Consider the following 19584-nt stretch of genomic DNA (forward strand, 5'->3'; position numbering starts at 1 on the left):
ACAGGTGGTAATAATACATGACATCCCTGTGGACTGCAGGCATTATTAAATGTAAGAATGGGTGAAATTGCCAGTGCACTTTTGCATATGTGCTGGTTTTGTTGTTGTTGCAGAAATCTGTGCTCGTACAGGTGTACACAAAGATGATTAGAAATGATACCCCGATGCGAGCTGGCAAACAAGACAAAAAGCAGTCATTTTTTTATATATATTTCATGACGAGGACAAGCATGTTTGTCAAGGTCATCTCCTCCACCTCTCCCTGAAAACATCAGGAGGTGCAGGCAGCCAAGCTCTGACATGTCCCTGCATGTTTGTGTCTGGATGGTGACCCAGTTCCCCGGCTGACAGGGTCGTAAACATAAAACACACGACTGTACTGTCTTTATAAAGAGCAGGCTGTCATTATGCTGGTGCTAGTCATGTGCTGCTGTGGGACAGGTCTATACAAAACCCACCTGGCCCTGTTGTCTGCACTTCTAGTGGTCGACTTGCAGTGATAATTTGACGGCGTCTGCATGGTTCCCTCTGTAGGTCTGTTAGATTGATTTATTTACTGTGTTTTACTGGATGTTTGAGTTTTGCACCCTTGAAACTTTTCTATAAAGTTTTGAAGGCCATGAAATCAATAAGAGAATATAACCCACTATCTGATATTCTGAATAAATCTGGAGAAGAACCAAAGAGAAGTCTCGTTGATCTATTGTCTCGCTGCCAGCCAGTAATGATGATGCGATTGCCGTAATTATTTTCCTCGTCTGACAACAAACTTTGTCTCCGGTTTCCAAGGACAAAGTTGCACTTGAGACATTTTAGAAAGAGATGACGGATTGCTGAAAGCGCTGCCCAAATGGCCGCCATTACCTCGCACTAATCATTCGCTCTTGACAAATCTGGGCTGCTCCTGTCTTCGACTTGCCAGTTATATAAGAAAAGATGAATGGCAGCATCAGAAGTCTCCATCATCATGTTCAGAGCCGCTGAGCCTCCCTGTGTGTCTGCTTGTAACGGAGCCTATGTTTTCTGCCTGTAAACGCCTCCGGCGGTCCGTCTCCTGTGGTTGAATTCTTGAAGACAGGTGGTGTGTAGACAGGATAGCGTCTAGTGGAGCTCCTGGTACAGCAGAGGGACTTGAAGACCCCCAACCCCCCAAAACCCTCCAGGCTCTTTCTATCTCCCTCCCCTCCTCCAGTATAATCACATTGAATGGTGGAAGGCAAGTTCTCCTTTTTTACACCTCAAAAATATGTTAACAAAATGATTTATTGGTACTTTTTACTTAAGCAAAGAATCTGAATACCTCGTCCACCAGAGCAGCGTAAAGGCATGAGTGCTCCTACAAGGCCCTGCTGTGGGGGCCCTTAGTTTGATCAATGGAGCCCTGAGAGGCAGACCATGGGGCCCAGTTCTGATGGCAGGGTGCCCAGAAGCATGGTATGAAGTGAGAGGGGAGGCTGAGTCACACTTGAAAGTCCCAAAACAAGGAGATTTTCAAAGGCAGAGCTTAGCTTTCCCATGAAACGGGAATCCGCAGCTGAAATACAACATCGCTACAGTGCAGTCTACCACAAAAAACAACTGTTTTGTTATTTAATATGATTGTAGAAAGGTTCTTTGGAGTATGGATTTCAACAAAGGTGTTTGGACCCATTAAGAGTCTGAGGTGCAAAGGAACGAAAATAGTTTGACATTTTAGGAAATATCTCTCTTGCCGCCTCTTTCTGCGCTTGCAGACATGAAAGATTATTGATCTTTCCACACACCTCTCTGCAACAAAATAAATAAATGTCTTTCCAAAAATGTCAAACTATTATACTTCAACTGACGCATGACTAGAAGGTTTACAAAAAAAAAAAAAGGTCCCTTGCCTGAAATGGAAAGCTACTGTGTTCTTTAGATTATGCAGCACTGAAAAGTAATACATATGAGGGATGAAGAAATCGATCTCGCTTATTATTGGAAAAATACGGTTTGCACGTGCAGCGTAGAAGGACTCGTTAATCAAAGCCGTTTTTCCCTGCCTGGCCTGGATGATCTCACCCCGCCCTTATAAATAAATCAAACAAGCCTCGGGCTCAAACAGTTGTGAATGTGAATCCTTCGCTGACTGAAAAAGTGACACTCGCTCTGACTCGGAGCCAAACAATCCTCCTGTCTCCTCCTGGGAAAGTCACAAGGGCTCACAAGTGTCGAGACTATCCCGGTTCATCCATCTCTCTACCCAAATAACACTCCTCCTTCCCTCCTCATCAGCACCTCTGCAGCAGCAGAAACAAAACAACCTCATCCACTGACTGCCTTAGAAGAAGGAGTGAAGGGAAAGTTGGATATTTCACAGGTCTCACATTTGCATTCAAAGCCAGCGTCTGCCAGGCCGTTTGTCAGAGGGCGCTGAAATGTCTCCTTCTATTAAAGCCTCAGCTGTATAGACCGATGCTGCCATCAGTCTGAAGTGCCCAATTACTCCCGTGTCCTCTACAGGGGTCATAAATATGTTTGGGTCGGATCGATACACTTGAGGGATGGATGGGAACGGCAGACAGAAGCAGTAACACGTCTGCTGACCTCATGTCGGCTCACATAGGACACATGTAGACATGCAGATGACATGATGATCAATGCTGTCCGGGTGTTCAAGCCCGAGGGTGAAGAGGCAAGAACCAGCATGCAACCTCCACTCACCTGGAACCGTAGCAGGAAGTCAAGACATTTCAGGGAAAGAAGCCGGCAGAAACGTCCACAATATGCATTTGGGAGATATATCAAGTCAACAAGTCAATTCAACATTCTAAACATGTGAAAGCATCCAATGATGCGCTTGGAAATGCAACACGTATATCTCCTTCTAACGTCTCTGGTTAACGAGCACTAGCTGGAACAAAAGAAACTGCTTAAAAATGAAGAAAATCTGACGATGGGAGGCAGATTTATTCCATTTGAACAGACAGTGTAGTCGTTTTTCAAGACTGAATGTCAAGCTATTGCTTTAAATAAAAAAATACCACATAGCTAACTGCGCTACGATAGCTCTCTTCCTTCAGATCAGCACAGTGAAGAGGGTTTGACTCCTGTTGTCACTGTCTGAACTTTATTGTTGTTCTGCTTTCCCTATTAACCTGTTTTCCGGATGCACTGACCCTCCATACCTGTTAACAACCTGCACTACAACCCCCAGAATCCTGCAGCTGCACCACACAGCTGTCTATGGCTGCGACTGGAAGCGATAAACCAAAACAACCACCTCTCTTTAATTTCAACCCCGGTGACCTGAGCAGTAAACTCCCCTCTGTCTGCCTCTCTTTACGGATATCTGCCTGAAATTGCTGAATTTAGTGAGATTGTTAGACAGTCACGCAGAGGAAATCATCTCTGACTTATAGACGCCGCCCCCGAATAAATCACATTTATATCATCCATCAATTCTGCCGAAACCTTTTCTAGCCGTCGGCCGGTTTCGTTTTTAGGTGCCGTTACGATCACCAGGGAAACGTGCACGTAGTAAAATAAATGAGATTGTGTATTTAATGCGTTTAATTAAGCCTGCTTAAGTAGTGAAACCTTTTATGCTTTTCAGGCGGCGTGTCAGAAAAGAAACAAAGCGGAGCTCGGATGGAGGATTTTATTTGCGTAATTAGAATTTTGCACAGGAGGTACAGAGGGGAATCTTGTTATTCAGTTGGTGTTCACTTCTGATTGAATGGAAGTAAGAGGGTCTTAACAAAGTACACAATATGCGTACAATATATACCCTATAAAAGCCATCTTTTCAGTGACATATTGGTCTAATTCTGTACAGCAAAACTTTTGTTTTGTTGTTTTTACCTTGATTTCCTTGAGTGGTTGCAGCCTCCACCACTGAATAGGATGAGATTGAAGCAATTACTAGATTCTGTGTCCCATTTGAAGCAATTACTAGATTCTGTGTCCCATTTGAAGCAATTACTAGATTCTGTGTGACTTGGATGTGACTCACAGTTTGTCAACAGAGGAGAAATGTGCAGGGCTGCATGGTTTGGCAGCTATAAGCCTGGGGAATGTCGCTTTCTTTCCTTTTTGTCTCGCTTTTCGGCTCAGTATGTATAGCAGAAGAGCTGATTTGTGGGCGCCTGGAGGCTGGAGCTGGGAGGATATGGGATTTGGCAAGTTTTTCATATGTTATATGTTTTTTTTCCGGCATTTCTTGAAAGATCTTTTCTTTCAGAAGATTCAACAAATCTTGGTTATACGTTTTACTGGGAAATGATCCAGATCTGGGAAAGAAAAAACATGTGTAATGCATGTTTTTAATTTAAGAGATTTCTGTGTTCCTCACAAGTATTTGAGTCAAATTAAGTTGATTATAAGGAATTTCATAAGTGGCTATGAGGGCTGCAGAAACCCACACTACGTGTTGTTGGTCGAATGTGTCGTGATGGATTAGAAGGCGCTGTGCTGAGAAAGTGGGAGGCATTAGAAGGTTCTTATCAGCTAATATAATGTAGAGCCCGGCGGATACTAGATTCTTGATGCTGATAGCAATATCAACACAAGATTGAACTTCAATCAAAAACGTCTTCTTTATTAAACGGATATTATCACTGACTGAAGGGTGAGCCAGGCGGCAAGAGAAAGGGCGACGGTATCGAAAATCAGCTTTCTTTGTGTGCACGTTTTTATTATATTAGATTTCCACACACACGCACATTTCATATCGCTGTTTTAAATATACTGTAATTTCCACATATTAGCTGTGTTTTAACTTATTTGCATTTCCTCGGACCTTTCATACTCCTGCCCTGACAGCTTCTCTCTTTTTTTGTAAATGTTAGAAAGAACAGGTCCATTGTACTGCGAGTTGGACCTGTCTGTGTGTGTTTACACAGAGCTCAACTAGAGAACATTGGAGTGTGGCGAGATTTGGCGGAGGGGGGGGGGGCGGAGGGCCAAGAGAGGCTGATGCTGATGGATTAGCAGGAAGGATGAAGACAGGCCCAAGGGCCCCGACTGGCCTCGCCTGTAGCCCTCTGCCCACAGAGGGAGTAGAGGGGAAACACAGTTGATACACTCACAGCAGCACTCAGTCAATCTATCTCCACCTGCAGGACACGTCACACACACACACACACACACACACACATAAGCACGGCCACACTACAGGGAATCAATCTCCAGTTAAAGCGGCCTGCCGTCGCCATTCCTCACACGTGAACACTGTTGGTCTCCGATCGATGGCTTTTAGGGTGAAATGTGTTCGGTTGGCCTGAATCAATCAATCTGTATCAATATGTGTAAAATAACAGCAGACTGTTTAACCCTGTTGTGATAACGGTGTCTGGATGTTAAGGTTGGAGTGGTCAATAAGCTGCTGCTGTAGCTATCGGCACCGGTTTCTTTAGCCCTTTTAGAATTTTGACAAATTACATTGACATTTACATTTAGGTCATTTAGCAGACGCTTTTGTCCAAAGCGACTTACAATAAGTACATTTGTCAAAAGAAGGAAACAAAGAAACCACAATGTATCATTGCCGATAAAGTAAGAGCCAAAAATAGAACAAGTGTTAGGTCCTCATCTGAGTAAAGTAGTACTTCAAGAGCAACAGTGCTACGATCAGAGTGCTATAGGTAAGGTTTTTTTTTTTTTTTTTTTTTTTTTTGCACCATTGGAACTGAATTAGCGATTAGCACTTCCTGTAATGTTCAGCTTTGACACTGAAGAAAGCGGGAAGATTGTCCTCTCATCGATCAGGTGGCCAGTTTTTATTAACCCATCTGTGCTCTGTAAGTTCCGTCCAGAAATATAATTCCTCCCCAGTCGTGGTAGCAGATGTGCAGTTGGCCAGAAGATATGATGCATGTATAAAAATCACAAGTGAGTTTGTGACCTCAAATGATGGAGCGATCAACTCTTGGTCTCGTATTGTGTAACGTGTGTAGGTGTGTTTCTGAAGAGTGTGTGTGTGAACCCGGAGGAGAAAGGCAAGGCTATTGTTTGTGATGTGGCGTATCAGAATAAAAGTGCAGGCTTTTGTCCCTCTGATCCCTCTCTATTCTTCAGTAAAGATGTGACCATTTCCAATTTTAAGGTCTGTTAAGCAAGCACCAAGAGGACTGTGTGGGAACAGTGAAAGGACAGATTTTCATGGAGAGATTTAGGCGGAGGGTTGAGAGATACTGGGCTTTTGTCCGTGCAGAGGCGGTCTCGGCTAGCCGGTGACCTGTAAGAACACCGTAATATCACCACAGGTAATGGTCTGCACCGGAGGGAGGAGAACAACCCGTTACAGGAGGTCCAGTCTCCGGTGATACATCGCCTGCCAGGCCCCGGCTCTCTCACGCTGGAGTGATTCAAGGCCTCGGGGCTCAGGAGCCGTGCTGCTCATTTGCAGAGTTGAAAAGTGGAATGAGAGCCAACAGCAGCGCTTCATAGTCCTGCAGTCAATCACTCAATCTCCTGAAATATGAGGCAGACACTGTGCCTGACTGGAATCTGGGATTCCTGGACTCCCGCGTCACTCAGGAAGCCCGTGTGATCCCTCCCGTCTCTTTGTCTCTTTGCCAAGGTCTTTTTTTTTTATATATACTGACCAACGCCAGAGCCAAGACAACCGCCAATTACTCGAAGGAAGCCGCGGCGGTGACAGCGTGCTTCATGTTGGTTTACTCCAGCACTTTAAACCCTGTGTTTTGGGGTTTGATACTCTGTGCTCGGGGATGTTACTGGGTGCTTTGTGGCTTAGCCCGCTTGGATTTTGTGTCCAGTGCACTTAGTTGTTTTCAGCAGACGCTCGAAAGGGGAGATTTTTTCTGTAAAGCGCTGCTTAGAAGACAATTATGTTCTCCAAGGTTAAAGCCTTGATTAAAAATCACTGGACCTGCAGCTGGACACTCTTTACCGCCTAATTCCCCTTCAGCCTCTTTGCCCTCCTTCCTTCCTCTAACATGCAGTCCTGACACCTGTCCTCTTCATTTGGCGCCGCGTTACCCCAGGCACAGCGAACGCAACATTAGTCTCCTCCTAATGAATTCCTTCCACCTTTCCATGCTCAGCAGATTGTAATTAACACTTTTCAGGCTTCAGAAATTGACTTCTATTTATAGGCCTCTTTTCACGTTTGCTCGCCAGGCTGTTAGAGTTTTTTTTTTTTGTTCCTTGTTTGTTTACGCCAAGATCTCATAGTAAAGGGTCAAAGTTCAGCTTGGTCAGTGGTCCTACAGATGCTCTACATGGCTGTAATTAAGAAGTAATGGTAGTATTTAGAGACATAAGGTCCACATATGGAGGTGTAGGTTTGGTTCCATAAACACAGGACTTTCACCCAAGAGACCTGTGTTCTTGTCCCACGTGAGTCAACATTATTCTAAAGTAATGTACTTATTCTAAAGTAATGTAATGTTACTATGTCTTCATACTTAAATTCATAACAAACGTACCTATTTAAACCCAAACCACAACATTTTCCTAAACCTAATAGGTTTTCTTGAGTCCTAAAGCCTGGAAATGAACTCTCACCATTTTTTGCTCTTTGTGTTTCGTCTCTAATCCAAAAGAAGCCTCGATGCACCTTTGGGTTAGTGAAGTGAGAAATCTGCGTTGTACGTCGATAATGCAATATTACATCCTCGGCACGCGTGTCAGAAAGAGACACGCTCCTCTATCTGAGAATCCTAATCCCACCTCAGGGGATGTTTGTGTTGCAGTGCTTTGACTTGGAAAGATGTGGCTAATTGTTGGCAAAACACAATCTCTGGTTAAATGGAGCGTTCCTGACAGGCAGGACGCTCGCTCGATGCTCCCGTCTGGAGGGAGATTCATCGAATTCTTCCTGCGCGCTTTTGTGTTAGCGTGCACGTCTGCCGTATTAAATTTTCTGTCTTAACTCGTCTCACGCACTGATTATCCGAGATTGAGATGCATCTCACATTTAATCTGTTCAAACTTTCCCTTTCATCACGCCGCTGGTGGAAACTTTACGAGGTTTGAACCTGCGTCTCTCGGCTCTGCTTCTCAGTCTACCTGTGTTTAACTTTCTCTCCCAACTTGATGCCGTTGCTCTAATGACAGGCTGCGTTTTTTGTGTGAAAAAGCGAGCTGCTGCAGGTGAGAAAAGCCCACTTTGCTCTACATACTGTAATCATTTTCAGACAGTTGCGTGTCTGGAGTTTGCGTGGAGTAATGTTTAATGTCTCTCGACCTCGGGCGACACAGACTCGGGGTCTGCAGTTGGATTACTATACAAGCTGTGCATTTTAATAATTCATTTAATATGATAATTAAGTCGGGTTGTAGTGGGTAATCTATCATCTATTAACACGCAGTAAGAGGTAACTTAGAAACTTGCTTGACATCAAACCAGCAGCTATTAAAACCCAGTTATTAACTTAAAATCTGGGCTAATCTGCATCTGTGGCGCCCTGAGACGACCCTGAGCATAATTTGGTTTATGAAGGCCGTAAATTGAAAACGGTCTTCTTATTGGTGGGTCAATCAGTACTTCAGGCATCAGCCTCCTCCTATGTTGACTTTAGATATTTGCATATTTCTAATTCAGTTGCTTAGAACGCTGCTTTATTCCAATTAGAGAGTGAGAGTCTGAGTGCTTTTCTTGACAAATGTTCCCAATGAATCATTGCTAATGAACAAGTCATACTTAATGAAGGGATAATTGTGACGTTCTCTCTCGTGATGTGGAGCCGTACAGATAATCACATTCTATGTTCTTTATGTAAGAATTTGTTGAGTTTCTAACAAAAGGGCCTTTCATCACACTAAGATGCGATTATGTTTTTTTTTCCTGTTTTTTTGAAGATAAAATGAACCCGATTCCCAGAAAAAACAGAGGCCGTCAGCATTAGTTACATCAACTTAATGCGCGTTGACCCTGGTGAGTTGATCTGCACGGAGCCTGAGAGAGAGAAGGTCCTGCAGCTTGTACACAGCTTTCGCTTGGCACTAAAATTAGCACTCTGAGAGCCGGAGATAGAAAGGCAAGGAAACCGTGGCGGGATGGGACTTTTGTTTCTGCTCGAATTATGCACACCACACACATAGTGTGCACGAATGCAACGGAGCGTACACCCTCCTCTACTATCCAGTCATGTGTGGCGCTCTCCTGTCAATAACAGTGAGTCAGGTGGGAACTAAGTGGGGAAAAACGGGCAGAAACCGAATGAAAGAAGGGGAGCCGACAGCACCTTTATTCCGCGGTTTTACGACCTCCTAAAAGTCCTTGAAAGGTTTTAGGTGGAACCAAATTACAGTCGCTCCGGTGTTGTGTGAATCAGAGGTGTTGACAGGCGTGAGTCCGGCCAACAAGGCGGCTCGACAGAGTCAGGGTGAAGGCATGCGAGGGCTTTTCAGGCGCGCTGAAAGAAAAGTAGAGGGCGAAAGATTTCCTTCCACACAAAAGGCGAGGAACAGTCTCGCGCTGGCGGAGCAGCCGTGCCCTGCTGGAGGAGGGGGGAGGTATTTTAGGTGTCCCTCAGGGGTCTGATCTCGGTACCCTCGCAAATGCTTGACAAAAGAGTTTGCCCCCCACCCTGGAGAAGAAGAGAATCCACTTCCCCTGGATCACCTTCACCAGAGGTGGCAGTTCACAAGAGAACTGCAGGTGCACGTGCTCCTTCTAAAGGGTGACTCATCAGGCGCATTCCTATAGGGGCATGCTGGGAAAAGAGCAGCGATTCATGAAAGGTCCCTATGTTGTGGTCACGGCGTTTGCCAGCTTTCCATCGTGTATTGAGGAACTGACAAAGATCCTTTTTTAAGGGACAAAAATAGACGCGTAGGTGCCTCTTGGATTGGGGTGTGTAACTGCCGTTGACAGGAAGTTTGCCGGGGCTACTTTGTCCACATGGGTGTGACTAATGACCATTAGGGATAGAGTGGGTGTCAGGAAGTGGTCGTGGTATGGTGAGAATGAGACAGCGAGTGAATAGTTGGCCAGGGGAGCTGCTCGCAGACACCGAAAACAATAAGACGGAGATGATGCACGCGAGAGGGAGAGAGCTTGATTTTGCAAAGACTTGTCTGTGGGTAACCTAAAGCTTCCCTCAGGAATCTTTTTGACCACTAACGGTTGTTAGGGTTGCATTTACGAGCGTAAAGAGCGAGTTAAGCACGAGCCGTTACGCAGCGGAGACAGCTGGATTTAACATAGAGGCATATCTGTTCCATCAGATGTGTAGGAGGCGGACATCTGAAAAGCAGTAACGGTGTAGTGCAGGACGTTAACGCTGCAACGTGTAATGCCTCGCCACTTAGGGGGCAGCTTATCACCTCTACTACTGGATCCATTCAGTCCTAATTTACAGTCATCAGCTAGCAGGGGCTAGCTGGTTAGCATGCTCAGCAACACAACACTCTGTTGATAATGTTGTGAATGTAACCTAAAATTCTGGCCAGATCTTAAGGCATTGTAGCTTTTTTAGAATAACTTTAAAAGTGGTGCATAAATAATGCACGCTGCTTCTCTTCTATGCTTTTATTTTGGAAAGATTTGTAGCGAGACCTGTAGAGGCACCATTCCAGTAGTCGAGCCTACTAATAAAAGCACCAATTTTGAATCATTTAATTTCCGTAATGTGTCTTTAAGTGGATGTTAATATGTCGATCCGAGTCCATAATTATACGAAGATCTCTGGCTCGGTTTGTCGTCTTCAACGTCACTAATTGTAGCCAATTTCCAATTGTTCATTCGACTACAAAAACAATTTGCTGCAAATTGCGCTCTCCGTGCTCCGCGCTCGTGCCTTCTGCTTAGTTAAATTCTTCCAAACAACACCCATCTCCACACGGAGATCGCTCTCTTATGCTGCTCCTTTTGCTCATTATAACGTGAATCTGTCAGCTTCCACTTTTGGGTGAATTAGCATCAGAACCCCCCCCCCTCCTCCACTCTGCTCGTCCCATGAGAACCTCTGGTTAGGGGCCCAGAAAGAGGAGGAGGAGGAGGAGGAGGAGGGAATGTCTGAGCGGAGAGAAAAGGAGGAAGACGGGGAAGGAGCGGAAAACAAGCTCTGCGAGTTAAACCCAGTGACCTCTGTCTCCCAGAAGAAGCGACTTCGTTTAATGGCAGAGGAATCAGCAGTATTTTCTGTCCTGAAGCCAAAACAATTCGACAGCATGCGAGCATTTTGTGTTTGGATGAGTGCTATAAAAATTCAGTTCATAACTAATTGTCTTTAACTTCATAAGCCTGTTAGAGTCATGGGGAGCCGGAGTTTATCCAAGCATGGCGAGCCTAAAGGCGGGGAAACGAGTCTAGTCCATCACAGGACTAACAGACCGTCTCCGCCTGCTCATTCATACCTGCACGCCATTTAGCATCCCTGATCCACGCCATCCAAGCAAAGCAAGAACATGCTTTCTTGTCAGGTTTATCATATATTTATCGCCCCCTCTTAGTCGATGAGTCAGATTTCATCGTATGTCTCATTTGTCCCAGTTAATGGAGTCGACGTTTACATGAACGCAGGAAGGTGGGACGGGGATGATTGTGTGTGTTGTCTGAGGCCCACTGGTCTGTGTGATGGCTGCCGAGTCATCGCTAATGTGTGTCTGTTTCGGGCGGTGAGATTCCTCCCCAGAGCAAAGAGAAAAGTCTGCAGAGACGGTTGAGTTATGAGGGTGAGGCACAAGATTAATAGCTTGAACAGGCCCCGCCTCTGTGATTTGACTATAGCCTTAATGGAAATACAATTATTAACGTGGCATGTCATTATTTTGCCTATGAAACCCACCAACTTGCAATGCATTTTCCAGTTAATGATGTTGGAAAATGATTGAGGTTATTAAAGTATATTTTGTGGTAACCTACTGTACATTGGCTTTGGGGTATATGCTCACACTTTGTTTTCCCATCTCTCCAGGGGTCTCTTACTCAACCGTGCAGGGGCAGGCAGGAGACGGGGACGCAGCGGTGGATGTTAGGCTGTACAGTCACCGGTGGAGGAGATGGCTTCCCCCAAAACCTCGCAACATGGACAGTAACAGGGCCAGTCAGGAGCAGGACCAGGATCCGGAGCAGGAGGAGCCGGAGGGCTTCCCGGGCCTGCTGTCTGCGGAGGAAACGGACAACAGCTCCCAGATAGAGGTCGGTGCCGATTCACGCTGAGGTCATTAACAGAGATAGATGTAACTCCATGTGTTTTTTTCTAAATAAGAGAAAAAAACTGGGAAAAAAACTCTATTATAATGTCAGGTGTTTTTCTAAAAGTTGGGAAAGTCTGCATTACAAACTGAAGGTGAGAAGTTCAATGGAATTCTATCCAGTTGCATTATGGGAATAGTAGTATACTGGGGTTTGGCCCAAAAAAGTGACTTAAACTCAGATTTCTCTGCTTCTGCTGCACTGATTCTGACTGTTTATTTGTTTGAACTTGTCTATGCAAGTCTCCCAACTAATTGGCGGTGTGACGCTCCGATAAATCACCGAAACACCTGTTTGATTGTGTAATTAAGCTGCATTACGAGCCCTGCACACCCATGTTCCTCCCACACAGGTGTTGATGACAGCGCACCAGAGGGCTGCGTGTGATTGACGTCCCTCCGGTCCGTCTATTGTTGCACCTGTCAGAGCGATAAATTCATTAGTGTTTACATCCAACTCAAAGTTGTAATTCTGATGGGAAACTCCACTTTAATGTTGACTCAGCAGAAAGTCTAAGTGAACACGGATGTCAGCCAAAGTCCATCGTATGAATATGAAAATTTAAAGACGTACTGCACATTGTGATATCGGAGATTTATACAGGGAATTTAGAATATGTGTCATTTTAGTTTGTTAAAAAGTTATTTAAATTTAAAGGAAATAAAGTGCGTAGCTGCAGGTAAACGGGAATGTTACTGAAATATTAATTTGAAGTAGTAATAAAGGGACATGAATACAAAACACACTGAAAGAAAAACTCTTTTTGTTCAGCGTTGGGGTCGATAAATGTTATCACATTAGTTAATTTAATCATCATGTTCCGACTGAATTCCGACTCTATTGTGACTCAGTGCAGCTCCACATAGTTAACCTTCCCGTCTGGTGGAGAAGCCAACTGATATGAAGAGAATGAATCGATAGAGTCTGCTGAGCTGAACCTAAAAATACTCTTTGCTTTCTTCCCTGGAGCAATTATAAATCTCTATTAAAGAGTGGATGTTTGGAAACTAGAAGGGGCCTTTGAGGATCAATATTTTATATCAAATTAAGCTCAGCCTCCAGGTGTGCATCCACCTTCCAGGGCTGAATCCTTGTAAACCTGATCTCGGAGAGACCAGAACAGGAAATGAACCCGACCTCCCACAGTTCCAAGGGGTTCAGCGGAGCTGCTGGTGATTAATAGTCAGGGTCCGCCTGTGTTTGCGTCTATGTAAATGCGAGGCATCGCCCGTGTCCCCTTGTTATGGCGCCTCGGCTGCCGTGCGGCGTCGAGGCGTTCAGTCATAACGATGGCAGCCGCCCGGGCTGAGACAGCTCGTTAAGTGTCCCCGCGGCTTCCAATCAGCTCAGGTTCGCAGCGCCGCGTCTCTCAGCGAGGAGAGCGGGAGCTTTGATCGCCTTCAGTGATCACCCGCACACACAAACCACACACTCGTTGTTTTCCCCTCTCCGAGGCTCATTTGTTGTCGCCGAATGGAGGGGGAAAATCAGTCACAGCACAAACAGCCCGTCGTTCCACCTGCCATCGCTCAACACAGTCCCTCACCTGCACCGACGTGAGGAACGCCTTCACATTCAGAGGGCACAAACAAGCAGACGCCGAGCTGAATGGGTTCAAAGCCTGTCTCGTCTGATCTGAAGGAGCGTTAACTGAGGGAGGCAGAGGAGGGACTGTGACCACCTAGAGGAAGAAATCGTTCACAAAACCGTGTGTTTGTCCGTTTCAGTTCATGATTAGCATTGAAGGAAACGTTAGAATCTCTTACTGTAATGTAGTGTGTCCCTCCTTTCTGTTGTAGAAACGGATATCTAAGACTATTTAAACATTTATTTATTGTAATGTTAATATTATAGATATAAATAACATAACATAAATGTAGTTATTATTTATAATTTGATGACTTGCTGAAAGAATGTGAGTTTAAAAGGAAGTTTTTTATTTTGGAGGAGCATCTCATGTTAATTATTGACTACTTTTGTTCAGCTCAAACTACAAGCAGCAGCGGGTTAACCTAGCTTAGCATAAAGACTGCAAACGGGGAGGAAACGGCTCGCCTGAAGTTGTGTCTGCAAGGATCTAGTCCAGCTTTTAACCACAGAATGTTTATTTTGAAAAACTGGGGTATAAGGTGTTGATTAGGGAGCTGTACATGTACCTTTGACCTGAGCCAGGCTAGTTGTTTCCCCCATATCCAGTCTTCGCGCTAAGCTAAGCTAAGCTAACTGACAGCTGACTCGGCTCTTCACATTTACACACAGTGAGAGTGCTTTGAATCTTTGTATCTAACAGCAAGAAGCAAGAAAGCGTATTTATCTCTTTAAAGTCACGCAACATGTTTTTCCATAAATCAGGGTTCCACCTTTTTAGGTGAAGGAGGTGAAGACATCTCCGTCATTGTCTTTGCTTTGAGGTCAGTCTGTGTTTGGATTAACTGGTGCCATAAAACGAGTTCTTCCAACGGTAGATTCATCTCACCTCGACACGCAGCTTCATAACAGCAGACTGTCTGACGCCCTGAACGGCTGTGACTCACCGTGGGAGCCATCTGATGAAACGGCCTCTCGGCTTCGGGTCGCTGCGAGGTGGAATAAGGCGACGTTGGAACCGACTGTGGGAACGAGATGTATCGCAGAGTTTAAGCCAAAATCTCATCGGCGGTTCTTTTATCCAGGAAAAGGTTCGACTTGTTCAGACATGTTGTCCGTAACGGCTCTCGGCTGTAAACGGTTCGTGTTTTCTTGATCTTCCAGAGAGCCGGTTCATGAACCCCAGCTGTTAGGTTTGTGTGGGAAAATGTCATGTTTAACTTTCGTTCCTTTTTTTATTATTAATATATCAAACACTCATTATTCTGGAAAAGCTCATTGTTCAACAAATTCTTAAGTTCTACGCTTCAAACTATGACGCTCTAGGTGCCCGATCCTCTTTACGTACAAAAGTAGTCGGTTAGGCTTTGGAAAAGATCGTGTCCTGGGTGAAATGTTGAACATTAAAAAACAATTTGCTTTCTTGATTTTGCCTGAAACCATCCCTTTGGTTGTCTCATAAGCAAATAAAGTGGAAATGAATGGCGTTCGTCGCCGCTAATCAATGCATTAAAAAACCCGCCATCTCCTCATTCAATGACAACACTGACCCAGAGGGCAAGGCCACACGGTCTAGCACGCCCCCTAAACCCCGTCTGCATACCAAGTGAGCCGGCCTGGGTCCTGACCCCTTTGAGGAACTACTTTAGAAGGTAACTTACGGCTGTCAGGTGGCACCACTTCAAGTCCCATCTTTTATGAGGAGCATAAACAAACCACACCAGAATGCACATACGTCGGCCATACTGGTGATAAATCCTGTATCGTATCTGCAACACCGCAAGAAATAATGTGCAAGCTTGACAGTGTCATTTTCCCACCTGGCTGTTCTGTATAGCCCGTTCTGAGAATCGAACTGATGTCAGACATGTCAGGTTGCCAATAACAACAGACCCTGTATTGACGTTTAGAGGGGGCGGGGTTTGTGTAGCTTTGATGTGTCGTATTAAGGGTGTGGTTTACGGTCCTTATTGGACGTCTGGGACTCGAGAGGCTCTTCGGGGCGTTACGTCCTTCACTGCATCCACTGTTTATTCATGTATGAATTCACGTAGCAGCTCGGCTTCCCTTCGCTTTTACCCTCAGAATCAGAATCTGCAGTGAAAGCAGTTTTTTCATCCTTTTGTTTGTTTTGTGTCTACAGTTTGTTAAAGCGTTTCCCGAGGATAATGTGTTTTGGAAAGAGATGTTTACTTGTCTTTGTGTGGTTGAGTGATGCTAATATAATCTCATGCAGCTGCCGGTGCAGATCGGGGCCGCTCCGCAGATGAACCTGTAGTTGTTTAGATTTCAGTTTGTGTCCAATCTGCTTCGGTCCTCCGTCGGCTGACGGAGCGACGCCTTCGAAGTGTTCAACAAGTTGTTTTTTCTCTTCAGGTGGGGACTTTCTGTGAACGCATTGGGTGCCTCGGCGTCCTTGAACGTCACTTTAACATTCAACCGTATTCTGTTTGAACCCTTCAGACAAGCTTGCGAAGCCAATACGCGCGGTTAACGAGCAGCGAAGAAGCAAACAGTTACGTTCAGGTGTTTGGATTCACCTTGGGTTACTTAACTGCTTCACTCGCTCCATAGTTTCATTGGTTTTGAAACATTCCAAGGCTCCAAGTATTTTTGGAGCTTTCGAAATGGCATCAGTAAGACGTTGCACTTCAGATGCATAGTAGAGGTCTTTGCAGGTCGTTGGACCGAGGCACCCAAGTAAGTGCAACAGAGTCTCACTGTATTGCCTTTGTCTGTGTGTCAGTACGTCAGATACACAAGTGAATGTATGAAGACCTCATTATCGTACTAAAGCATCCACATTTCAATTAAAAGAAATCAGAACTTGGCTGGTGCTGCATAGTTTCAACACACACACACACACACACACACACACACACACACGCCTCCAGTACCAACAAGCTGCTACAACTGGCAGACGAAGTGGAGCGATCAATAATGGATCACAGGCATTATCAGCTGATGAAGAGCTGCACACATGAGTGAAGGAATGCTTTTAATGTTTTTTCAAACAAGCTGGAGTTACTGTGTACTCTGCTCTGTGTGTGTGTGTGTGATGTTAACGTCTTACCGTAGGAAACATGAACAGCTTAATCCCAACATATTAGATATTCAAAGCCTTTGCCAAAGCAAAGTGTGCTCTCGATGTCATCCAATGTGTTCCAGGAGCAAAGAGGGGGGATTATAGTTTTCAGTGTACTCTTCCTTTATTTTCCTGAAATAGTGGTGAATCACATCGTCAGTACCAGGTTTAAGAAAACATCTTATTTTCTTTCAGTAAAACACCCAGAATGATCTCAGAGAGGCGCCTGAACTGTGTATTATGGAGCCATTCAGGAGTGAAAACAAAAATATCCAGGTCTCGGCTTAATGCAATATTTATGTGGTGGGCAGCTTGGGTAAATGCCTCAGACTGAGATGGGAGGGGGATCCTTGTGAATGAATCTTGTCTGCAGTTTGTATTTCTGCTCTAGAGACAGAAATGGTGCGTATCCAAAAATGCATAAAAATGTGCTTGCTCAGGTTTTTGTCATTAAATTGCTATTTAACTGACGGCTGACGTTCCCTAGAGTTTGGATGATGTAGCAGCTCAGAGGTTAAAGTCATGGTTGTTCAGCCTTCTGTGTGGATAGTTCAGGTTCTCCAGCTTCCTCCCACATCCCAAAGACATGCAGGATAGGTTAATTGATTTCATAGTTTCTAATAAATGCCATAATCTGCTGTGTTCCTGTGGATGATTTATGCAAAGAACATTTTACGGCCTATAATAGACAGCTTCAAGATTGAAATTACAGATGAATGATACTGTAAAATATAAATGCCAACTTTTATCCTGTGTGTCAGCCAGAGATAGTGTTGATTTCCTGTTTGGAGGAGGTTATCGTTTTGTTTCCATCTAACCGATCAATACTGAGTGATGGATCCGGAAACTAGTGCATTATAATGATATCATAACAGTTTCTGTTCTCGTTCCCGTCCTAGATGACGGCGCTGATAAAGTGTAGGAGCAAATTTCACACCACGTTTGCATTTTTCCACACATTATTATTATCAGGCACCATCACTTCACTCGCTGGCACAGACTTGCAGAAACAGACTGTACCTTCCTCCCACAACCTCCCACCACAAGCTCTCCAAGTGTGTTTGTGTGCGTCAGACTGTTCTTGTCCTCCGTTCGTCCTCCGAGCCCAACTTCCCCTCTCACCTCCGTCTCCTTGGTCCTTCGCCACGAGATGGAAAAAAAAAACATCTTGTGCTGATTAGCAGGAAACTTTACAGCTGTGCGTTGGTGTCTACTGCTTTTTACAAGTGCCCTTGTTTTCTATTCTGAAAGTAATGTGCTGACTAAGGCTTCCCGGAGGGGCCTTTCTCCCTGACACGATTCGTCTGCACTTTAAGTTGTGATGAAAGGCTTCTGGCGGCGTTCTCTTAAATCTACAAATTTATCAAAAGTAAAAAACCACCTACATGGCTGAACTGGAATTTTTTGATATCCATCAATCCCACAGAGTCTTTGCGAAGCCAGAAACATTATCTCTGTTTATCTTCCGGCCTGAATACTGTGTAGAAATATTAGATTATAACTCTCTGTGGGGAAATCCTTGAAGCAAAACTGACTCAACAGAGACGGATTGTGCTTTAATTAATGTTTGTCTCGTGGCGTTTATGACAGCATCTCGGGATGACACCACCTACGTATCAAAGTATGCACAGAGCTGTGTGAGTTCCTATTAGAGGATCAGAGTCGGAGCGTTCACTTCCCTGACTCCCCATCCAGCAAAACATTAGCTTTTAACAGCGTTTCAGATAAAAAGTCACGGCTTTAATGCATGTCGTTAGACCCGCGGGGACGAGACGAGCGATAGGAAGCCCGGCACACGAGCGTCCTCCTAATCCCGCACAGGAAACAATAAAAGCAGACGCGCCTCTCCCACATGGCTTATAAAGTCCACAAATGTTTTGGTTTTAAAAGGCAATCCTGACTGGAAAGGCAGTCTGGTTTTAAGAGGGGAGGAAGTTGATTGGCTTCTTTTTCCCCCCCAACTGGATTAGTAGACATTAAAACCTCTTTGTGTTGCTGATTGTGCCCTAATGAAAAGTTTAATTTGCAGTTTAATGGAAGGACAAATTGAATGCACACATAGTGGAAATTATTGTATGTGTGTTTTTTAATGTAATTTAGTAGTAAAATAAAAAAAATATATACTCTTATTGATTTTCCACATTCTGTCGCAGCAAACAGTGGATTAGATATAATATGTGTGTGTATTCTGTTCGCTGTATCCTTCACAGAGCAAAACACAGTAATATTTATCTATATATATATATATGTTTGTCATTTCTACAGGAGGATACAGATCACAACTTCTACACATCAAAAACATACAACCCGTCGGATCCGATGAGCAAAGACTTGTGGGTAGACGTTGACCAGATGGACAAGGAAAAAGTGAAGATCCACGGGATTCTGTCGAACACACACAGACAGGCAGCGGTAAGTCAACCGGAGGCATTTGGTCTTTAAAAAATGAAAGTCCAAGATGATGTCTTCATCAACAAAAACAACAAAATGTAATAAAAAACAGCACAAATCAAACCTATACTCCTCATAAGGTAACGTCATCACGCATGTAGTCCCTCCTCCTCAGCCAAACTTCTTCTTATCTGCAGCCAGGATGCTTAGTGTTTCTTTCAATACCAATCTGCAATCGGAGACGTTTTCCACTCTTAAACCCACACACACACACACACACACACACACACACACACACACACACACACACACACATATTTGTCAGTAGACTAAGGGACAATCTTATTACAGCAACCACAAAGACTATAGTTTTACTAAAGTACAGTATATT

The 19584-nt window shown here is 44.5% G+C and overlaps 1 protein-coding gene across 1 annotated transcript in view; it reads left to right on the forward strand.

The window, feature by feature from the left end:
• Window positions 1-19584, forward strand: part of plxdc2b (plexin domain containing 2b) — a 75084-nt gene that overhangs the window by 15405 nt on the left and 40095 nt on the right. Inside the window, exons 2-3 of the mRNA XM_084034152.1 lie at window positions 11850-12073; window positions 19068-19214. Coding sequence (XP_083890278.1) covers window positions 11850-12073; window positions 19068-19214 — 371 coding nt within the window. The remainder of the gene's footprint in view (window positions 1-11849; window positions 12074-19067; window positions 19215-19584) is intronic.

Source organism: Eutrigla gurnardus (genome assembly GCF_963514095.1).
Source record: "Eutrigla gurnardus genome assembly, chromosome: 18".
Classification (NCBI taxonomy): Eukaryota; Metazoa; Chordata; class Actinopteri; order Perciformes; family Triglidae; genus Eutrigla; species Eutrigla gurnardus.